General features: G+C 45.2%; 1 protein-coding gene across 1 annotated transcript; it reads left to right on the top strand.

The window, feature by feature from the left end:
* The first annotated feature begins 4,280 nt into the window (after positions 1 to 4,280).
* Positions 4,281 to 5,588, top strand: LOC118476406 (uncharacterized). The gene is made up of 2 exons (XM_035965431.1): positions 4,281 to 4,966; positions 5,046 to 5,588. Exons 1-2 carry the CDS (start codon positions 4,475 to 4,477, stop codon positions 5,586 to 5,588), a joined length of 1,035 nt encoding a protein of 344 aa, XP_035821324.1. The 5' UTR covers positions 4,281 to 4,474.
* The last annotated feature ends 18,955 nt before the right edge of the window (positions 5,589 to 24,543 follow it).

Here is a 24,543-nt window from a genome sequence, read left to right as displayed (position 1 = left end):
AGAGAACGGCTCCGATACCAATTGAGAGCACCTAGAGGGGGGGTGAATAGGTGATCCTGTAAAACTTAAACTTAAGCCACAAAAACTTGGTTAAGCGTTAGCACAATAATCGCCAAGTGGTTAGAGAGGAGTCTAAGCAAGACACGATAACCACAAGAAGATCAACACAGATAGACATAGTGGTTTATCCCGTGGTTCAGCCAAGTACAAAACTTGCCTACTCCACGTTGTGGCGTCCCAACGGACGAGGGTTGCAATCAACCCCTCTCAAGCGGTCCAAAGACCCACTTGAATACCACGGTGTTTTGCTTTGCTTTTCTATATCCCGCTTGCGAGGAGTCTCCACAACTTGGAGTCTCTCGCCCTTACAAAGATGTTCATAAAGAAGCGCGGAGTAAGGGAGGGATGAGCAACTCACACAAGACACAAAGATCACAGCAAATACGCACACACAAGACCCAGACTTGAGCTCAAGAGACTATCACGAGTTTCTCACTAGAACGGAGCTCAAATCACTAAGAATGTCGAACAAGTGCGCAAGAACGAAGTGTGAGTGATCAACTATGCTCAAAGAATGCTTGGATATCTTCTCCATGCGCCAAGGGGTCCCTTTTATAGCCCCAAGGCAGCTAGGAGCCGTTGAGAGCATTGTAGGAAGGCAATTCTTGCCTTCTGTCGACTGGCGCACCGGACAGTCCGGTGCACCACCGGACACTGTCCGGTGCGGATTTCTTTCCTTGTTTGGCGAAGCCGACCGTTGGAGATTCAGAGCCGTTGGCGCACCGGACACTGTCCGGTGCACACCGGATAGTCCGGTGCTCCAATGTGACCGTTGGCTCGGCCACGCGTCACGCACGGAATCCTCGGCCGACCGTTGCCCCGGCTGACCGTTGGCTCACCGGACAGTCCGGTGCCTCACCGGACAGTCCGATGAATTATAGCCGTACGCCGTTGATGGCTTCCCGAGACCGACGACTTTGCCTATGAACGGCTCACCGGACAGTCCGGTGCACCACCGGACAGTCCGATGATTTATACCATACACCACCGTCGAAGTCCCGAGAGCAGCAAGTTCGCCAGAGCCAGCCTGGCGCACCGGACACTGTCCGGTGCACCACCGGACAGTCCGATGCAGCCAGACTGCGCAGACTTTGGCTGAACAAAGCCATCTCTTTTCCAATTCGATTTCTCCTGTTTCCAGCACTTAGACACAATACGTTAGTCCATAAAACAATGTACTAAGTCTAGAAACATACCTTTACTTTTGATTTGCACTTTGTCCATCACTTGGGATACTTTAATGCTTAAGCACTTGTGTTGACACTCAATCACCAAAATACTTAGAAATGGCCCAAGGGCACATTTCCCTTTCACAAATGCTTCCACTCCACTCCATCACTCTCTCTTCGCCGTCGCTCCGAGCATCTCTCCGTCTTTGGTATAATCTTCACTCATATGTTTTATTTGCCAAAGGGGTAGTTAAAAGGGCTTATAGTTCACTCAAACATCCGTTTTTTGCGATTCATGCCAAAGGGGGAGAGTATTAAGCCCAAACAAAAGGACCGCACCACCACCAAATTTTAAAACTTATGATTTTCAAATTGATATCTCATTGTGTTCTAAAGGGGGAGAAAGTAGCAACTTCAAAAATTGGTATCTTAAAACCCTCTTGAACACTAAGAGGAGAATTTTATTGAAGGGGAGTTTTGTTTAGTCAAAGAAAAAAAGCATTTGAAACAGGGGAGAAAATTTCAAATCTTGAAAATGCTTCTCAAAATATTACTCATTTACCTTTGACTATTTGCAAAAGAACTTTGAAAAGAATTTACAAAAGTATTTGCAAAAACAAAACATGTGGTGCAAGCATGGTCCAAAATGTTGAAAATATAAAGAAACAATCCATGCGTATCTTATGAGAATTTATGTTGGCTCAATTCTAAGTAACCTTTGCACTTACATTTTGCAAACTAGTTCAATTATGCACTTCTCTACTTGCTTTGGTTTGTGTTGGCATCAATCACCAAAAAGGGGGAGATTGAAAGGGAATTAGGCTTTCACCTATTTCCTAATTGATTTTGGTGGTTGAATTGCCCAACACAAATAATTGGACTAACTAGTTTGCTCTAGTTTATAAGTTCTACAGGTGCCAAAGGTTCACAATAAGCCAATAAAAAGACCAAGAAAAAGGGTTCAAACAAAAGAGCAAAGGGACAATCGAGGCACCCTGGTCTGGCGCACCGGACTGTCCGGTGCGCCACCAGACAGTGTCCGGTGCACCATCGGACAGTGTCCGGTGCACCAGGGGACTCCAAGCTGAACTCTTCACCTTCGGGAAATCTCAGAGGCGCTTCGCTATAATTCACCGGACTGTTCGGTGCACCACCGGACAATGTTCGGTGCTCCAGAGGAGAGCGACTCTGAACTCGCCAGCTTCAGGAATCCGCTCCGCTAAAATTCACCGGACAGTGTCCGGTGCACACCGGACTGTCCGGTGTGACGGCGGAGCAACGGCTAGTTCGCGCGCAACGGTCGACTGCAACGCATTAAATGCATGCCTGCGCGCGCAGAGGAGCAGAGCACGCGCGGGTGGCACACCGGACAGCCTACAGGGCCTGTCCGATGCACCACCGGACAGCCAGGCGGGCCCACAAGACAGAGCTCCAACGGTCGGAACCCTTCTACCAGGTGACGTGGCTGGCGCACCGGACTGTCCGGTGCGCCATGCGATAGAAGCCTCCACCAACGGTCAAGTTTGGTGGTTGGGGCTATAAATACCCCAACCACCCCCACATTCAAGTCATCGAAGTTTTCATCTTCCAACTACTTACAAGAGCTCTAGCATTTAATTCTAGACACACCAAAGAGATCAAATCCTCTTCCAATTCCACTCAAAGCTTTAGTGATTAGAGAGAGTGATTGTTGTGTTCATTTGAGCTCTTGCGCTTGGATTGCTTCTTTTTCTCATTCTTTCTTGCGAACATCTCAATTGTAATCAAGGCAAGAGACACCAATTGTGTGGTGGTCCTTGCGGGGAAGTTTGTTTCCCGGTTGATTGAGAAGAGAAGCTTACTCGGTCCGAGGGACCGTTTGAGAGAGGGAAAGGGTTGAAAGAGACCCGGTCTTTGTGACCACCTCAACGGGGAGTAGGTTTGAGAGAACCGAACCTCGTTAAAACAAATCCTTGTGTCTCACTTCTTTATTCACTTGCAATTTGTTTTTACGCCCTCTCTCGGACTCGATTATATTTCTAACGGTAACCCGACTTGTAGGTGTGATTAACTTTGTAAATTTCAGTTTCGCCCTATTCACCCCCCTCTAGGCGACTTTCACAACCAAAGGTTCAGAGTTGTGCACCAGGCCTTTAGGAGGTCCATTCAGACAGTACACAAGCACTTTCATCAGGTTTTGTATGCTGTTGGAGAGCTTAAGAAGGAACTTATCAAGGCACCTAGCCCTACCACTCACCCAAAGATCAATGGAAGCTATATATGGAATCCATATTTAAAGGTATTTGCCTACCTTGGGTTCATTAGTTGTTCATATTCACATGTTCATTTATCTTACATATTTGGTTTTTAGGACTGCATTGGTGCCATTGATGGCACCCATGTGCTGGCAAGGGTGCCTAGACACATACAGCAAGCTTTCAGGGGTAGGAAAACTAACCCGACACAAAATGTGATGGTTGCTGTGGACTTTGACCTCAAGTTCACATACATTCTAGCTGGCTGGGAGGGGTCTGCCCATGATGCACTTATCCTGGCTGATGCCATTGAGAGGGATGATGGGTTCACTGTCCCACAAGGTAATTGCACTACCAAGTTCACATTGTAGGTAAATTCTACAATGTCACACAAGCTCATAGTAGATTTCACATTGTAGGTAAATTCTACTTGGTAGATGCAGGGTATGCATGCCGCACTGGCTTTCTACCCCCCCCTTCAGGGGGTTAGGTACCATTTGAGTGAGTTTGGGAGCAGAAATCGACCTACCAATGCAAGAGAACTGTTCAACCTGAGACACTCATCACTTAGAGTAACTGTGGAGAGGGCTATAGGTGCATTGAAGAACAGGTTTCGTATCTTGGACAACAAGCCCTTTCACAAGTATAAGACACAAGTCAAGCTTGTGTTGGCATGCTCGATCCTACATAACTGGATTTTAGGCTTTGGCATTGATGAAGTAGTGCCTGATGAAGTGATGAGGAGGGTTTCACTGGCACACAACAAGATCCAGTAGATGACAATGGTAGCCAGAGCCAAGAATCCAGTGCCATGGCTGCAAAGAGGGATGTCATTTGCAATGTTATGTGGGAAGGGAGGGGAAGCTCTAGGATATGATGGTTTGTTTACCCTGCTATGGAACTCATGTTTGTTTGATGATAATGTAATAATATGATGGACATGGCTGAGACCAATTTTTTATTCCCATTTGTCTCTTCTTGTTGTGCTGATATTATTATACTAATTTGTACATGCAAACCAGTGGTAAGATGCCTTCAGTCCCAGCTGGTGATCAGGGTGGGTTTGTCCCAGCTACTGATGTGATGACTGAGATGATAAGGGTTGGTGCTAGTGCAGCAGCTAACGCTAATGATGCTACTGCATCTAGTGCCGGTGCTGCTCCAGCAGCAGCTGGTCTTGTTCCTGCTGTTCCCGGGGGTCCTAGGGCAATGAGGTGGAACAACAACACCTCTAGATTTATTCTTAGGAGGATGGCTCAACTTCTTAGTGATGGTAGCAGGCCTGACAAGGTCTTCAAGGACAAGGATGTCAACTCTGTGGCCAAAGCCCTTAAGGAGTACAGTGGGGAGGCAGTGAGCCCAACTCAGGTGTATAACCACTTGAGGAAATGGTGGCAAAAATGGTCTAGGGTGTCTAAGCTCAAAGACCTTAGTGGGGCTTTATGGGATAGTGACTCCAATGCTATCTTGCTTGATCAGGAGCACTACCTTGGCCACTGCAAGGTAGCACTATGATTTGTTTCCTATGTCTCCTTGCTTTTTTTACTTGTCTAAAACACTATCTTTTCAATTACTTGATCAGGACCATCCAAAAGATGCAGAGTTCCTAAACTGCCCTATTAGGTTCTACACTGAGATGGAGGCCATTTTTGGCCATGCTATGGCCACTGGCAAATTTGCACTTGGTTCTGGTGAAGCCTTAGGACAGAACCAAGTTGATAGTGTTGCTGCCAAGGTTGAGGGACCTGCCTTCACCTATATCTCTGAAGAGAGAGCACAAACTGATGTTGGAGAGGGTAGCAAGGCCACCGAGATCCCCTCCATAGCTGTGGGTAGGAAGAGGAAGAGAGGGAACTTCAGTGAGGATGAGATGCTTATGTTGACCAATATGTCTGATGCAGTGAACAATGTGGCTAATGCCCTTAGAGAGACTGGACCTGCCCATGTGGATGGTAACCTCTACCTAGCTGTGATGGAGATGCCTGGCTATTTTGAGGAGGCACTGATTGTTGCCTACACCTTCCTCCTGGACAACAAGGCTCAAGGCAGGGGCTTTGTTCACATGACTGAGGCACATAGAAACATTTGGCTTAGGACCTTCCTAGCCAAGAATTACTACATGTAGGTGAATTACATGTTGGTGTGCACCACCACCCACTCTCTCTTTTGACTACAACTGGGAATAGTTTGTTGTAGACATTTTGGTGTGCAGTCTGGTTTACTCCCACCAGTCCTTTTGTCTAATTTACCTAGGAGGGTGGCTAACAATAGGTAACATTTGGGTGGACACCATTTGAACCCTAAGCTATTGGGCTCAAACTTATTGTAAGGCACTATTTGTATTCTTACTATGATTGAAGTTTTTACTATGATTGAAGTTTTTACTGTAAGGCTCAAACATTTCATACTATGATTGAAGTTTTTACTTGGCCAATGATGCTATATACACTAATCTGAGGAGCATTTGCATTTGATGTGTTGTACTGCAGCTGAGGCCCGTGTTTACTTGTGCTTTCCTTTATGCCTATGATGACATAATTGCCATGGAACCATGTTGTCATTATTGCCCGTGTTAATGTGGATGATCTTTAAATTGTGAGGTACTGGGCATATGCTAAAAATTATGTTGTTTCCACCATGTTGTGATTATTGCCATGGAACCATGGGGCACATCCATGCCCAATGCAACTGTTATCCACCAAAGATGATTTGATGGCTGGGTTGGATGAATATCATGGTTTCATGGCTGCCCAGCTATGTTCCTTATGCTCCAAGTTAAAAGATCACATGAAAATGGCAATTATATCTGAGGAAAATCATTGCTATTGTCAATCTTGTCTGGCTTCTTTGATGGATATGTTGCAGATGGATGCCCAACTACCTGTTGCAGATGGATATGTTATTCTTTCATGGCTTCTTTGATTATAACTTGTAGCCAGCAATGACAATAATTGATGAAGTTAAGTTAAATTTGTCTGAGGCTAACTCAGTTGATGCTTGTATTGTTCAATTGACATATGTTGTTGTAATCCTCTATTTTCTGTCAGCAATGTCCATCTCTATTTTATGTCAGCAATGTCCATCTCTATTTCCTGTCTATGGGCCAGGCCGACCACAGCCAGCTGCCAAACATATTCCCAGTTTGGCAGTTGGGCAGTTGGCCTCTTAGCCCAGCTGTCTGTAAGGGTCACAAACACGATCTCGCCTGGGCTGAGCTCATTTTGTACAGTAACACAAACAAGGTGACTTGCACCAACTGGGTCATGCCAACCTAGGGCTGGGCCAGTAGGGCAGGCCGAGCCAGTCTGGTGCAGGATCACAAACACGCCCTAAAGTTTCGAGCATGCGACTTGTGGTATATGATATGTACGGGCTGAGTTGGAAACAGCCCATCCAAGAAAGCGGCCTCACAGGCCCAAACTGACGCTCAGTATCCGCGCATCAGCAGTTTAGAACATACGAGTATATTCTGTTGAGAACTACGTTACCACGGATCACCAGATCCGCTCCCTTCCCTCCCGTCAGCAGTAGAGGCGCAAGAAGCTGTAGAGAACCCGTCTCTCTTCCCATAAGCACGACAGAGGAAACACACAAGACACAGAATATAGGGTTGGGCCTCTGGCCTCTTTCTGATCTCTATTCCATATGAGGGGGTACATGTTCTATATATAGAGATGTGATTGCCCTCAGGGGCATATTCGGTATTTGCCCACATAACCCTTCATTAGGGTTTCTCAACACTCCCCCTTGGGCGAATACCGCGACCAACACATGCCTCATTAAAACTCCCAAAAAAACCCAGTGGGAAAATATGGAGAAAGAGCGCATGGTGACGCATATTGCATTTGCGCTTTGTTGTCTCGTTAAAAACCTCATGTGAGAAACTTCAGGAAAACTCACCAAGGAAAAAGAGTACAACAACTGTCATCAGGACATATTTCGATCTTGTATATCTAAATTCAATTGAATCTTCTGTAAAGGCTAACTTTAGAAATGTGCTCCCCCTGATCCTTGCAAAACCGTATCAATAAGGCAAAACATCTTCTTCTGGAAGTATATGCATATAAAGATTTAGCAAACGAATTGCATATCCTTGCAAGGACTATTTCAGGAACTTTACCTCTACTCACTTCTAGGATATACGAGGTAAGTGCACTTATCAATATAAATAAGCCACCTTGATTGATGGTGTTCGATCGACTGGATCTATATATTTGATAGAAAGTTCCATAAAGGTTCACATATTGATCATCAAGCTCACGCCTTCAGGGCATAGAATATAACATTTATTGTCTCACGATTGTGATCAATATAAGCATTCGCTCCCCCTGACGATGACATCTGTCAAAGTGATTATCCCTCATAACTCAAGCATATTCTTCAAGATATATGTCTCATTGTTCATCTGGAACAACGAGAATGGATGAGGTTGGGGTGCTATCATTTTCTATCTTACACCACAATTTATACATAGTTGTGCAAAGCAAATAACATGTCCTTCAATAGGACTTAGGGGATAATATAGTTGCAATAGTACATATTCTAAATATGACACATCGCTCGAGGCGTTCATCCATTGCAACATCTATGATGGTGTAACAAAAGTCCATATAAGATCGTAATCCATCAGGGATTTTTCATTGATCAGATACATCGTTACAGTCTGTCATTCTGGCACAATGGGGATATTTTGCCAGTAACACCTAAACCTTATAGGTTTCTGCCATCAGGGCTTTAGAGGATACCATAATTCCATATCTAGTGGAAATTACCATGAGTAAAACTCATGGAATGCACATGTGCTTATTCGGTGAACTTCAAGTCATTTGATACCTCATCTTATTCCTTTCCGGGTCTGTATGGGTCTTTATCCCTTTATAGGGGTTATCAAACTTTGGTGTTCAACACAGACTTTGTTTCTTCTGGATAGGTTCCATCTGGGAACGATGATCTCAACTAGGAGATATTCTCCCTACATAGGAGAGTGATCATTCATCAGGAATGTATTATTCGGTATGAGATTTATATGTTGCATATTTATAATTCAAGAATATGAGTCCTCCTTGGATCTCATGACGGATCTTCTGAATCCTATTAACTGCATAGTTTAATTCATGCCATTTGCCAGATTATATCATATAGCGGAACATTGTTTACTCAACGCATATGTGGGATGGGTCTCTCACAAGACCACTTGAACCATCGCATTCACCACACATTATTTCAATAGTGCCCATAAATGTCCGAATTTCAAGCTCGCGACTTCCATTTTGTGATTATTGGTTCAGCCTCGATTGCATTTATCATTGACCCGATAAGAGAGCTTCAAGCACTGATGCCTAGGACTTTGTTTTGGATCCCTTTGCAATCTATAGAGGCAAGATAGGTGTCGACACATTTGTCTCCCACATTTAATAATGATCTCCATCATTTCCCAAAACGAAAGATTCATTGTTCCATATTCCCAGCACAATGATATTGCGCGCATTGCTAGGAACTTCATCATCAAGATGAACCTCTTCGTGAGGCAAATCACCAGCAGGGCGAGTTCATCGGAGGAGAGTTATTACAGACCACGTGAATCTGCAATTAGAACATATGCTTTGACTAAGGCCAATGGATCATATTCGCAGGCGTCCCCGAGAATAGATCAAATGCCAATAAGTCAAATGTGGATATGATATTAATCTCGGGTATATCCACATCTACATCAGGTAGAAGCATTCAAACCAATATGGTTACTCCTCAACGATTTCTGGCAAACTCCATATACACAGGAGTACACTCTGAACGACGGGTTCAGTTTGGCTTTTGTGCGTTTAATAGAATATTGAGGCATTACACTATATGGGCATTCCTCCCCCTAATGCCAAGATGTTCTAAAAGCATACAAATAAAATCCCCAACCACAATCATCCACTTGTGGCCAATGTATGCTATTGTGGTGATTTATTTGGGAAATCTTACGCACATTACAGATAGGGGGTTTTATGCAGTGAGCTTTGGACTTAGATTAATGTAGTGGCATGAATACTACATATTTGTCCTTCACATGAAGGGTTAGTCTCAACATCTAGCGAGACACGCAACAACAAGTTGCTTCATAGTTACAATTCTGCAAACTTATTGTTATTATTACCAAATGCACAGTCAATCATTAAGATTTAGACTGATATACGCAACACTATTTTATGCATAAGGGTCCCTCAGAGGCTCATGCACACCATTCGTCGTTTGGAGCTAGTAGTTGACTTCAGATCAACAACTAAAATGACCATCAGGGTCTAGCGCTCACAAGGACATTCACTGGTTGCATTGTGCTTTCAAGCACATAGGAGAATATGTGCGTATATAATGGTGGTAAAGTGCACGGCATCAGGCCAATGCTGCCAAGCAGAGATTTTTATATGCAGAGATGTATAGTTCAGCTCGTTTTTATCACTGTCCATGGTGTACCCAATTACTCATACCGCTCTGAAATTGGGTATCGATTAATGCAACATTTTTAGGTATAATAACTTTGAGAGAGAACTTATAACAATAGTCAATTATTTATGGTGTTGCCAGCAGGGCAAATATTTCTCCTCATATTATATACCAACTTGTTCTATAAAGCATTATTTCGATCTCTTCATTGTTCAGCAAAAAGAGAAGCTTTGGCATAGAACAGACAAGACCAAGAATTCCTTTTATCTGGGAAAAATCATCTGATTCCTAAGATTTCGACAAAGCAAATGGAGATAACTGCTTGGCAAGAGCAAAAGAAATACCAATATCCGTCTAGGACTAGTCTTCAACAACAGATAATACTGATCTCATACGAAGGAGTCATCAAGACAAGGGAGAATACATCTGGTCTCCATAAGATCTTCATATTTCTATCACAAATTACCATCACCAATAGCTTAGTGGTCAAGAATTTTGGATCTTTCGGCGCCAAGAACCAATGACATATTAATGCCCAATTTCACTTCAAGCTTTATGGTAATATGGAATTTCATGGCTATTTTCTACTCTTCTTACTCCTGGTAGATCAGAGATATATTACGGTAAGCATTTCAAAGGGTGGAATTTAATGTAGTTCTGCTACATAAACTCCAGGTATATGTCCATTTATGACCGACCTTTACCATTTAGCTTAAAGTTATACCAAACTCGTGAAGGGATTCTCTAGTCAATTCAGCGACCATGAGTATTTACAATTCTGATAGATGTATGCAACATAAGCATAAAGGTCCTAGACAGGATGAGCAAAGTTGTTCGACGGGAACACACAATAGTTTTCACACCAACATAGTGAAAATCTTCTCAGAATAACCTCTCGGTATACTCGCAACTTCGTGTTGCTAGCGACTACATGTTCTTTTATCTCATAGTTTGCTTCATGTCATTCAGCGACAAAGAGAGCAATGTGCTAACATCTGGTTGAGCAATGTATGACTGAGATTTTTGGTCATAAATTATGTGGTAAGGTCATATTGCTTACTAATAAAATCCCAATTTGTGATGTCTTATGCCAAAAAGGCTTTCATGCATTATATTATATATCTTCGGGTTACTTTGGGTAAAACTTTATGCATGAGGAGAGAGCAGAGAAATATTTATTTGTGTTTCATAGGTATTTCATTAACTTCCCAGATCTTACAAGCACCATAGAGCTTGTCAAAGTTGTTATGACCACTTGGCGATATATATAAATATATTAAGCCACACAACACATGTCAAACAAAATATAGAGCCAAACGAAATTATTTACGAAGGTTGCGCTATGCTGTGACTTCTGGGGCTCGGATAACCCACCATATTCCGCGAGTACAAGCTCCAGCGTATCTGGCGGCAACACGGTTGCGGCCATCAGGGCTACGACAGTATAGCAAGCCTTCGTAATAAGCGCAACAGGCACAATTATGACTCGATAATTGGGGTACATGATAAATCCACGCAACATGCGCAATTTTGGCTCGCGTCAGACAGAAAGTGCCTACAGGGCATGCAAAAAATACGCGACTCAGCGATGACGGTCTGACTCAACGGGAGCAATCCGATTAATGGAGAGCGTGACATAGCAATCACATGACGCAGCCAAGTTCAAACGGTAAAAATAATGTGTCGTGTTGCTAGGGCGCAATCAATATTCAGCTAATGTCATAACTCAGACGATTACCAACGTAGCCTGATCGATATGTCCAAGTACCCACTATAGAATTTAATCGCTCGGCGTGAGTCTGAAGCTCAACGCAACACAAATATTTAGAGCGATTTAAGTATGGACAATATAGATTTTACATGCATTTTAATAATTGAAATAAAAGCAGAAAAATAGACACCAAAATTATTGCATGGACATAACACATCATAAATATTTAGAGCGTATAAAAATACTTAACATAGTTTTCACATGCATTTTTCTACTAATTATTTACTGCGAGAAATAATTGATTAAGGAAGAAACTGCAATATAAAACAAGTTTTTTTGGTTTGTTTTTCAGTCGCACGCATGGTCAAACAAATGGGGCCTGTTTTTTTACTTGGCAATCAAGAACGCTGCATGCGGTCAAAGAAATGGGGCCCACTTTTTTTTTGGCTTGGCAAAGAAGAAGCGCTGCATGCGGACATGCGGTCAAAGAAATGGAGCCGTTTTTTTTGACTCAGCAATCAAGTAGTAGGGTTGCATGCATCGCTGCTCTCTCTCTCGGTATATTTGAGTACCGGCGTATCGCGCGAGGCCATGCACAACCGCTGGGCCAAGGTCGCAGTCGCAAGCGCGACGGCGCACGGGCTGGTGGCCTGCTGGGCGGAGTGATACAACGCCAGCTGGGCGGTGCACACGACGCGCGACGCCACCGGATGTTACTTTCTTCTTGCCGCATGACCCACAAAATTTTCACGATGATGCTTTGTTTACCGTCAACAAAAGTAAATCGTCCACTAGATATTTCATACCACATTTCTTGATCAGCGAACGGAAGCGAAGCCTGTCGCGTAGGACAGTTCGGCTAGGCCGAAGACCTGCCGGATTGACGGAGAGTTGATACAGATCCAATCCCGCAGCAACGTCGAGGTAGAGCGTGCTGATAACGTGTTGAGAACTACGTTACCACGGATCACCAGATCCGCTCCCTTCCCTCCCGTCAGCAGTAGAGGCGCAAGAAGCTGTAGAGAACCCGTCTCTCTTCCCATAAGCACGACAGAGGAAACACACAAGACACAGAATATAGGGTTGGGCCTCTGGCCTCTTTCTGATCTCTATTCCATATGAGGGGGTACATGTTCTATATATAGAGATGTGATTGCCCTCAGGGGCATATTCGGTATTTGCCCACATAACCCTTCATTAGGGTTTCTCAACATATTCTATATGTTGACACCCTATTACTACTTCCTAGGAATATAACTGGGCAAATACATACGAGCTCAGACTCTGTATTTTCAGCATTGAACATTTTTTTTCAACATATATTTCAGAAAGGAGTTTGGTCAGGTTATGCTTGGCAGCAAAGAAGGGCTATGAACCACAGTAATCTGCCTTGGTCTGTAATTTACAAACTATACTTTGCGTATTCAATCGAAATCAACAAGGGCAATTTCTCCTGTCTCTAATCAAATATTTATTATATTTAAAAGGAAGTGAAATGTTGTGCGTGCAGCAAGGTATAGAGATGGATGAGCGGGTGGTGGAGCAGGAAGGGCGGATGACAGCAGCGACTGTTGGATCTTTTATGGGCTTGACCCATTTATTGAATAAACTCTATGGTGTGTAATGGTGGAGAATACCAATATTACCATATTGGAAGTCCAAGGATCGTTGGCTTGACTTATATGGTGAGAATTATTCTACTTAACTTGAGAAGTCAAGAAACGGACAAAGGCGTGCCACACGCGCGCGCCGCTGCCGACCGGTCCCTCCGCGAGAGGTTAAGTATAGGAGAACCTCTGGCACTTGGTACACGAGATCAGGACCATTTCGCACAGAGAAGCGAGAGGGCAGGTGCCTTCGAAACCCTTGCCGTTCGAGACCTTGCACGGGGGATCGGCAATTAGGTTTTTGAGGAGCGTCTACGCGACTGCCCAAAACATAAGGGAAGCTGGACAAGGATCTGGATTATCAGAGCGCATGAGAGGGTATGATCAGTTTATTTCCTTACTGTTTTGCGTTCTACAAATTATTTATGTTTCATATATTCATCTCTGTTGTTTTATATGTACCCATGAATTTATCTCATCTGCTCTGTCATATTATAATATGTTACATCTGCTTGTTTTAATTTTACAGTCATGCTATTTATGTTGCTATCTGCTTATTTTTCAATTGTTTAGTCAGTTTATATGCTTATCATATTTATATGATTCATATAATTTGTGTTCTCATGATCCATATTATTATGGATATATTTGAGATCACGATTTTTATGATTAATTATCTTTTATATGTCATCATCATATTGTTAATTTATGAAATTAAAATGATATGGAAAATGTCTATATTTCTAACCGCGACGGTGGAGTTCCCGAAGAAGGGAATCCTCCAAGCTGGTGGCCATCGAGAGGCAGTGGATGACAGCATCCGGGCCCAAAGGCGCTCTGAGCAAGTTCTGAAGCTTTCCTTCACTTTCCTTGAAAATTTGGTCAAGTGAATTGAACTGGCTGACGGGCTGAATTCAACTTCATCCGTGGCAGACCCTCAGGTATTACTGCACCAGTCCAACCCGCGCTTCGCTTTGGTTCCCGTGCAGCCACGCGAACTCGTCCGACATCTGGTAGTGAAATTTGTATCACAGATGTGAGAGCACCTAGAGGGGGGGGGGTGAATAGGTGATCCTGTAAAAAACTTCAAACTTAAGCCACAAAAACTTGTTAAGTGTTAGCACGATTATTGCCAAGTGGCTAAGGTGAAGTCTCAACAAAACACAGTACCACAAGAGAATCAAGCACAGAGTGACACAGTGGTTTTATCCCGTGGTTCGGCCAAGACCAACGCTTGCCTACTCCACGTTGTGGCGTCCCAACGGACGAGGGTTGCAATCAACCCCTCTCAAGCGGTCCAAAGACCCACTTGAATACCACGGTGTTTTGTTTTCCTTTCACTATCCCGTTTGCAAGGAATCTCCACAAATTGGAGTCTCTTGCCCTTACAAGTATATGATCACAAATGAAACACAGAGTAAGGGAGGGAAGCAACACACATAAATCCACAGCAAAAGCGCACACACACGGCCAAGAATCGAGCTCACAAGACTATCTCAGAGTTCTCACTTAGAACAGAGCTCGAATCACTTAGAAACACAAACAAATGCGCAGAGACTTAGTGTGGATGATCAAGAATGCTCAAAGGTTGCTTGTGTATCTCCTCCATGCGCCTAGGGGCTCCTTTTATAGCCCCAAGGCAGCTAGGAGCCGTTGAGAGCAAATCCGGAAGGCCATCCTTGCCTTCTGTCGTCGGGGGCACCGGACAGTCCGGTGCACACCGGACACTGTCCGGTGCCCGATTTGTTTCCTTAAACGGCGAAGACGACCGTTGCAGACCGTTGGCAGATCTGGCGCTATTGGCGCACCGGACATGTCCGGTGCACACCGGACAGTCCGGTGCCGTCTTCCGACCGTTGGCTCGGCAACGTGTCCCGCGCGGATTGCGCGGCCGACCGTTGGCCCTGGCCGACCGTTGGCTCACCGGACAGTCCGGTGCACACCGGACAGTCCGGTGAATTTTAGCCGTACGCCGCCGGCCAATTTCCCGAGAGCGGCCAGTTCGAGTCGCGCCAGCCTGGCGCACCGGACACTGTCCGGTGCACACCGGACAGTCCGGTGCTCCAGACCGAGCTGGATCTTGGCAGCACACAGCCAAGTCCCTTCTCCTTTTCTCTATTCTTCTTCTTTCTGTTTCTAACACTTAGACAAATATATTAGTACTTAAAACCAATGTACTAAGGCTTAGAAACATACCTTTACTTCATGATTTTCACCTTGTTCATCCATGTACATAAATTCCCAATTAAGCACATGTGTTGGCACTCAATCACCAAAATACATAGAAATGGCCCAAGGGCATATTTCCCTTTCAATCTCCCCCTTTTTGGTGATTTATGCCAACACAACATAAAGCAACTAGAACAAGTGCAAAATCACTTTAAATAAAAACTCAAATTGGTTTTATTCAATTTTGGCATATATGGATCATCCTTTGCCACCACTTGGTTTGTTTTTGCAAATCAAACTCAAATCTCTATCTCTAAGTCAAACACACATGTTGAAGTATAAAGAGAGTCATTCCAAAAGAGATTGATCAAAGATTTCAAAAACTCCCCCTTTTTCCCATAATCAACACTTCTCCCCACAAGAAGCCAACTTTTGAAAATAGAGACGATAAGAGACAATAAAAGCTTTTGACAAAACAAAAACTCTATTCTACTATTTTCAAAATCTCTCAAGTGGTAGCTGATCCATTTATCACTTTGGCCTTTATTTTCTCCCCCTTTGGCATCAAGCACCAAAACGGGATCAATCTTGGCCCGTTAACCCCATTGCCTCACCAAAGTCTTCAATTAAGAGCAAATGGCAATAAGATTTCATGAGATGAACTTGGAATTAGTTACCCTCTCATCGGAGTGCAGTGGAAGTCTTTCATGGTCCAAGTCCACCTTTTCCCTTTCAATCCTCCTTCGAGACTAAATTATCAAACTCAAGCACATGGTTAGTCTCAAAGGGTCAAGTTGTAACACATCTCCCCCTACACATGTGCATCACTTTGCAACGGACTTGTGAGGTCCAGGGAGTGTTTGTACAACTTGAGCACCATAATAAGCAACATAATGCAAAAAGGAACATGATCAAAAGCATAACTACATGTATGCTACAATTCAATCCAGGTTCCGCGAATCTAAGACATTTAGCTCACTACGCAACCTGCAAAAGGTCTTCTCATCTAGAGGCTTAGTGAAGATATCGGCTAGCTGGTTCTCGGTGCTAACATGAAACACTTCGATATCTCCCTTTTGCTGGTGGTCTCTCAAAAAGTGATGCCGGATGTCTATGTGCTTTGTGCGGCTGTGTTCAACAGGATTTTCCGCCATGCGGATAGCACTCTCATTATCACATAGGAGTGGGACTTTGCTCAGATTGTAGCCAAAGTCCCTGAGGGTTTGCCTCATCCAAAGTAGTTGCGCGCAACACTGTCCTGCGGCAACATACTCGGCCTCAGCGGTGGATAGGGCAACGGAAGTTTGTTTCTTAGAGTTCCATGACACCAGGGACCTTCCTAAGAATTGGCACGTCCCCGATGTACTCTTCCTATCGACCTTACATCCAGCATAGTCGGAGTCTGAGTATCCAACTAAGTCAAAGGTAGACCCCTTTGGATACCAGAGCCCGAAGCAAGGCGTAGCAACCAAATATCTAAGAATTCGCTTCACCGCCACTAAGTGACACTCCTTAGGATCGGATTGAAATCTAGCACACATGCATACGCTAAGCATAATATCCGGTCTACTAGCACATAAGTAAAGCAAAGAACCTATCATTGACCGGTATGCTTTTTGATCAACGGACTTACCTCCTTTGTTGAGGTCGGTGTGTCCGTCGGTCCCCATCGGAGTCTTTGCGGGCTTGGCGTCCTTCATCCCAAACCGCTTTAGCAGATCTTGCGTGTACTTCGTTTGGGAGATGAAGGTGCCGTCCTTGAGTTGCTTCACTTGGAACCCAAGGAAGTAGTTCAACTCGCCCATCATCGACATCTCGAATTTCTGCGTCATCACCCTGCTAAACTCTTCACAAGACTTTTGGTTAGTAGAACCAAATATTATGTCATCGACATAAATTTGGCACACAAACAAATCACCATCACATGTCTTTGTAAAAAGAGTTGGATCGGCTTTCCCAACCTTGAAAGCATTAGCAATTAAAAAGTCTCTAAGGCATTCATACCATGCTCTTGGGGCTTGCTTAAGTCCATAGAGCGCCTTAGAGAGCTTACACACATGGTCGGGGTACCGTTCATCCTCGAAGCCAGGGGGTTGTTCCACGTACACCTCCTCCTTAATTGGCCCGTTGAGGAAAGCGCTCTTCACATCCATTTGGTACAACCTGAAAGAATGGTGAGCGGCATATGCTAGCAAGATTCGAATTGACTCTAGCCTAGCCACAGGAGCAAAGGTCTCCTCGAAATCCAAACCTGCGACTTGGGCATAACCTTTTGCCACAAGTCGAGCCTTGTTCCTCGTCACCACCCCGTGCTCGTCCTGTTTGTTGCGGAACACCCACTTGGTTCCCACAACATTTTGCTTCGGACGAGGCACCAGTGTCCAAACTTCATTGCGCTTGAAGTTGTTTAACTCCTCTTGCATGGCCAACACCCAGTCCGGATCTAGCAAGGCCTCTTCTACCCTGAAAGGCTCAATAGAAGAGACAAAGGAGTAATGCTCACAAAAATTAACTAATCGAGATCGAGTAGTTACTCCCTTGCTAATGTCACCCAGAATTTGGTCGACGGGATGATCCCTTTGAATCATCGCTCGAACTTGAGTTGGAGGTGCCGGTTGCGCTTCTTCCTCTATCACTTGATCATCTTGTGCTCCCCCTTGATCAAGCACCTCCACTTGAGGTACCTGTTCGTTATCTTCGGTTGGGGGATGCACCATAGTTGAGGAAGAAGGTTGATTTCGTTCATCTTGTTCCTGTGGCCGTACTTCTCCAATCGCCATGGTCCGTATAGCGGCCGTCGGAACATCTTCTTCATCTACATCATCACAATCAACAACTTGCTCTCTTGGAGAGCCATTAGTCTCATCAAATACAACGTCGCTAGAGACTTCAACCAAACCCGATGATTTGTTGAAGACTCTATACGCCTTTGTATTTGAGTCATAACCTAACAAAAACCCTTCTACAGCTTTGGGAGCAAACTTAGAATTTCTACCCTTCTTCACTAGAATGTAGCATTTACTCCCAAATATACGAAAGTACGATACATTGGGTTTGTTACCGGTTAGAAGCTCATACGACGTCTTCTTGAGGAGGCGATGAAGGTAGACCCTGTTGATGGCATGGCAAGCAGTGTTCACGGCTTCCGTCCAAAAGCACTCGGGGATCTTGAATTCTCCTAGCATCGTCCTCGCCATGTCGATGAGCGTCCTGTTCTTCCTCTCTACCACACCATTTTGCTGTGGTGTGTAGGGAGCGGAGAACTCGTGCTTGATTCCTTCATCTTCAAGGAACTCCTCCACTTGAAGGTTCTTGAACTCGGACCCGTTGTCGCTCCTTATCTTCTTCACCTTGAGCTCAAACTCATTTTGAGCTCTCCTGAGAAAGCGCTTGAGGGTCCCTTGGGTTTCAGACTTATCCTGCAAAAAGAACACCCAAGTGAAGCGGGAAAAGTCATCAACAATAACTAAACCATACTTACTCCCTCCTATGCTCAGATAGGCGACGGGTCCGAAGAGGTCCATATGCAGTAGCTCCAGGGGTCTTGACGTGGTCATCACATTCTTGCTGTGATGCGCTCCTCCCACCTGTTTACCTGCCTAGCCCTTTTACCTTGCCTTGATTCCCATCACCGAATATGATTGAATCTTGGGAATCCTTATTCTTGACGTAGGAGGTGAACATCTTCTTCTCCCCCGTCATATGGTTTGTGCATCCGCTATCAATAATCCAGCTTGAACCCCCGGATGCATAAACCTGCAAGGCAAATTTAGGCTTGGGTCTTAGGTACCCAACTCATGTTGGGTCCTACAAGGTTAGTGCAAATATCCTTAGGGACCCAAATGCAAGTTTTGTCTCCCTTGCATTTTGCCCCTAACTTCCTAGCAACAATTTTCTTATCCTTTCTACAAATAGCAAAGGAAGCATTTAAAGCATAATAAATTGTGGAAGGTTCATTCACTACTTTCCTAGGAGCATGAATAACATTCTTTCTAGGCACATGAGCAATATTTCTCCTAGGCATATCCCTATCATGCTTATAAGAAGAACTAGAGGCAAACATGGCATGAGAATCATAAACATGTGAATCAAAATCATTATAAGCATTTCTAGCATTTCTCCTATCATAATACATAAAAGCATGGTTCTTTTTAGCATTACTAGCCATAGGGGCCTTCCCTTTCTCCTTGACGAAGATGGGAGCCTTATGGCTTGTTAAGTTCTTGGCCTCTCTCTTGAAGCCAAGACCATCCTTAATTGAGGGGTGTCTACCAACCGTATAGGCATCCCTTGCAAATTTTATTTTATCAACTTCATTCTTGCTAGTCTTAAGTTGGGCATTAAGACTAGCCACTTCCTTATTTAATTTGGAAATTAAAACTAGATGTTCACTACAGGCATCAACATCGAAATCCTTACACCTAGTGCAAATCTTAACATGTTCTACACAAGAATTAGATTTATTTGCTACTTCTAACTTAGCATTTAAATCATTGTTAACACCTTGTAAAGTAGAAATGTTTTCATGACAAGTAGATAGTTCATAAGAAAGCATTTCATTTCTTTTTACTTCTAAAGCATATGATTTTTGTGCCTCTACAAATTTATCATGTTCATCATACAATAAATCCTCCTGCTTTTCTAAAAGCCTATCCTTTTCATTCAATGCATCAATCAATTCATTGATTTTATCTATCTTAGATCTATCTAAGCCCTTGAACAAGCATGAATAATCTATGTCATCATCACTAGACTCACTATCACTAGAAGAAGCATAAGTGGAGTCTTGAGTACTCACCTTCTTCTCCCTTGCCATAAGACATGTGAGACGCTCGTTGGGGAAGAGAGCCGATTTGTTGAAGGCAGTGGCGGCGAGTCCTTCGTTGTCGGAGTCGGAGGAGGAGCAATCCGAGTCCCACTCCTTTCCTAGATGCGCCTCGCCCTTTGCCTTCTTGTATTGCTTCTTCTTTTCTCTTTTGTTCCCCTTTTCCTGGTCACTTTCATTATCGGGACAGTTAGCGATAAAATGACCAAGCTTACCGCATTTGAAGCATGAGCGCTTCCCCTTGGTCTTGGTCTTGCTTGGCTGCCCCTTGCGACCATTTAGCGCTGTCTTGAATCTCTTGATGATGAGAGCCATCTCTTCATCGTTGAGTCCGGCCGCCTCAATTTGTGCCACTTTGCTAGGTAGCGCCTCCTTGCTTCGTGTTGCCTTGAGAGCGAGAGGTTGCGGCTCGTTGATCGGACCATTCAAGGCGTCGTCCACATATCTCGCCTCCTTGATCATCATTCGCCCGCTAACAAATTTCCCAAGAACTTCTTCGGGCGACATCTTGGTGTACCTGGGATTTTCACGTATATTGTTCACCAAGTGAGGATCAAGAACAGTAAATGACCTTAGCATTAGGCGGACGACGTCGTGGTCCGTCCATCGCGTGCTCCCGTAGCTTCTTATCTTGTTGATAAGGGTCTTGAGCCGATTGTATGTTTGCGTTGGCTCCTCGCCCCTTATCATTGCGAACCGTCCAAGCTCGCCCTCCACCAACTCCATCTTGGTGAGTAAGGTGACGTCGTTCCCCTCATGAGAAATCTTGAGGGTGTCCCAGATTTTCTTGGCGTTATCCAAGCCGCTCACCTTATGGTATTCATTCCTGCACAAGGAAGCTAGAAGAACAGTAGTAGCTTGTGCATTCTTATGAATTTGTTCATTAATGAACATGGGACTATCCGAACTATCAAAATGCATTCCACTCTCTACAATCTCCCATATACTAGGATGGAGAGAGAATAGGTGACTACGCATTTTGTGGCTCCAAAATCCGTAGTCCTCTCCATCAAAGTGTGGGGGCTTGCCGAGTGGAATGGAGAGCAAATGAGAATGTGAACTTTGCGGAATACGAGAGTAATCAAAAGAAAAGTTCGAATTAACCGGTTTTCTTCTCTCGTAGTCGTTGTGGTCCTCGTCCTTTTGGGAAGAAGTAGACTCGTCGCTGTCGTAGTAGACGATCTCCTTGATGCGCCTGGTCTTCTTCTTCTTCCCTTCCTTTCGTCTTTGGCCCGAGCCGGAGTCGGTAGGCTTATCGTCCTTCGGCTCGTTGACGAAGGATTCCTTCTCTTTGTCGTTGATCACTATACCCTTCCCCTTAGGATCCATCTCTTCGGGCGGTTAGTCCCTTTGTGAAGAGAACGGCTCTGATACCAATTGAGAGCACCTAGGGGGGGGGGGTGAATAGGTGATCCTGTAAAAAACTTCAAACTTAAGCCACAAAAACTTGTTAAGTGTTAGCACGATTATTGCCAAGTGGCTAAGGTGAAGTCTCAACAAAACACAGTACCACAAGAGAATCAAGCACAGAGTGACACAGTGGTTTTATCCCGTGGTTCGGCCAAGACCAACGCTTGCCTACTCCACGTTGTGGCGTCCCAACGGACGAGGGTTGCAATCAACCCCTCTCAAGCGGTCCAAAGACCCACTTGAATACCACGATGTTTTGTTTTCCTTTCACTATCCCGTTTGCAAGGAATCTCCACAAATTGGAGTCTCTTGCCCTTACAAGTATATGATCACAAATGAAACACAGAGTAAGGGAGGGAAGCAACACACATAAATCCACAGCAAAAGCGCACACACACGGCCAAGAATCGAGCTCACAAGACTATCTCAGAGTTCTCACTTAGAACAGAGCTCGAATCACTTAGAAACACAAACAAATGCGCAGAGACTTAGTGTGGATGATCAAGAATGCTCAAAGGTTGCTTGTGTATCTCCTCCATGCGCCTAGGGGCTCCTTTTATAGCCCCAAGGCAGCTAGGAGCCGTTGAGAGCAAATCCGGAAGGCCATCCTTGCCTTCTGTCGTCGGGGGCACCGGACAGTCCGGTGCACACCGGACACTGTCCGGTGCCCGATTTGTTTCCTTAAACGGCGAAGACGACCGTTGCAGACCGTTGGCAGATCTGGCGCTGTTGGCGCACCGGACATGTCCGGTGCACACCGGACAGTCCGGTGCCGTCTTCCGACCGTTGGCTCGGCAACGTGTCCCGCGCGGATTGCGCGGCCGACCGTTGGCCCTGGCCGACCGTTGGCTCACCGGACAGTCCGGTGCACACCGGACAGTCCGGTGAATTTTAGCCGTACGCCGCCGGCCAATTTCCCGAGAGCGGCCAGTTCGAGTCGCGCCAGCCTGGCGCACCGGACACTGTCCGGTGCACACCGGACAGTCCGGTGCTCCAGACCGAGCTGGATCTTGGCAGCACACAGCCAAGTCCCTTCTCCTTTTCTCTATTCTTCTTCTTTCTGTTTCTAACACTTAGACAAATATATTAGTACTTAAAACCAATGTACTAAGGCTTAGAAACATACCTTTACTTCATGATTTTCACCTTGTTCATCCATGTACATAAATTCCCAATTAAGCACATGTGTTGGCACTCAATCACCAAAATACATAGAAATGGCCCAAGGGCATATTTCCCTTTCAAGATGTCACTTGATGTTGTGTCAATATACAATAAGGTCACAGATCTCACTGATAGGAAGCAGGCTGTTAAGATTAGCATCAGTGGAGTGCAGGTGTATTTTACATCCACGCTAGCAATTATGTCATTTATTTTGTATATCATGGAGAAACCGTATTGCCTGAGACCATGTTTTCACTTTTTGCACGAACTAATCTTGCTAGTCTCTACTAACCATTAAGAGGGCAGTGTAGACTGTCCCCGCTCGTACCCGCACGCAACGGCCACACGCGCACGCCCCGCCATCCGCCGCGCATCCACGCGCCCCCACCCGCCGCCGCGAAACCGCCGCACGCCCGCCACGGCCGCATCCGCCGCGCATCCACGCGCCCCCACCAGCCACCGCGAAATCGCTGGCCGCCCGCAACGGCCGCCATCCGACGCGCGTCCACGCGCCCCCACCAGCCACCGCGAAATCGCTGGCCGCCCGCAACGGCCGCCATCCGACGCGCGTCCACGTGCCCCCAACCGCCGCCGCGAAAGCGCCGCACGACGCTTCCCCGCCGTACTCCGCTGCCCGCGGCATCTCGCGCACGCCCGCCGCTTCTCCCGCCGCGATGCACGCCCGCGCCAAGCACTCCCCCGCCATACGCCTCTCCAGCCGTGAAGCGCGCGCAGCACTCCTGTTGGGGGCCTTCGGCTTCCGAAGGTCCTCAAAAACAGGATTTAACAGTGTTTCTGGAGTATAATGTGTAAACAGGTATCTTCGGACTCGAGTCGATATCACAGTAGGAGAAGCCCAAAGTAATACGAAGGTTGATTCAACACCGAAGATGTGGGCGGGAAAGCTTCGGCGTGGTAGCGGAAAAAGAAACCGACTTAAAGATGAAAAGGTTGTTCGGACCTCAGTGGGTTACTATAGAATTACTACCAAATGTAAAGGGCATGATTGTAATTTTATATGGGCTGTGTCCCGTGCCTATAAATAGGTGAACAGTACCCCCGTACTGGACACGCGGACTTGGCATTGGCTTTTGCGTCACATTTATATTTTCATCTCCTTCCAAGCCGAAGGTACATTTGTAATTGGATACAATTTCTATTTCTTCATAATAATAATACAAAAATAAGTTGATAATAACGTGTAATTGTCTATGTTATTCTTTACATCTCATATGATTTATCCTTCATCCTTGTATGTTGTGTTTACGAAAATACACCCTTTCATAACCTTCGTCCGAGAAGCATTATATCCTAGAGGAGATAATGCTTCGAAGGACGAAGGACTCTATCGTTTAACATTTTATGTGTTGCCTTGTTCTTAAGCCGAAGCATTTGAGAGCAAGTCCCCAACATTGGCGCCCACCTCCGGTGAACTCACGACCACCCTTTGAGTTTTTTAACACCTTTGGTGATCATAAACCTTCGCTATGGCGCCGAAGAAAGCTTCAGCAACTGGGGCTGCAGCTCTGCAACCGTTGGACCCCAATCAGGAGACTCTCTCTCTTCGGGAGGCCCGAATCCAGAAGAGGAAGGCTGTCAGCCCGACACCGCAAGAGGATGAGCTAGATCAAGAGATCAGAGACATGGAGATGCTTCATCAACAGGTGCAGAGGAAGAAGGAAAAGATGGCCAGGCTAGCTGAACTGCAAAGGCAGATAGACGAAGCTTCTGAAGAAGTTCGCCATCTTACTCACGATGAGCAGAACCG

This window comes from Zea mays, chromosome 2 (genome assembly GCF_902167145.1).
Source record: "Zea mays cultivar B73 chromosome 2, Zm-B73-REFERENCE-NAM-5.0, whole genome shotgun sequence".
Lineage (NCBI taxonomy): Eukaryota > Viridiplantae > Streptophyta > Magnoliopsida > Poales > Poaceae > Zea > Zea mays.
The sequence above is the reverse complement of the archived record's forward strand: the minus strand, read 5'-3'. Positions and strand labels throughout refer to the sequence as shown.

Excerpts from the sequence above, each read along its gene's own strand:
- LOC118476406 (XM_035965431.1), top strand. The coding sequence starts at position 4,475 with ATGCAAACCAGTGGTAAGATGCCTTCAGTCCCAGCTGGTGATCAGGGT. Across the intron at positions 4,967-5,045 it reads ACTACCTTGGCCACTGCAAG|GACCATCCAAAAGATGCAGA; the intron begins GTAGCACTATGA and ends TTACTTGATCAG.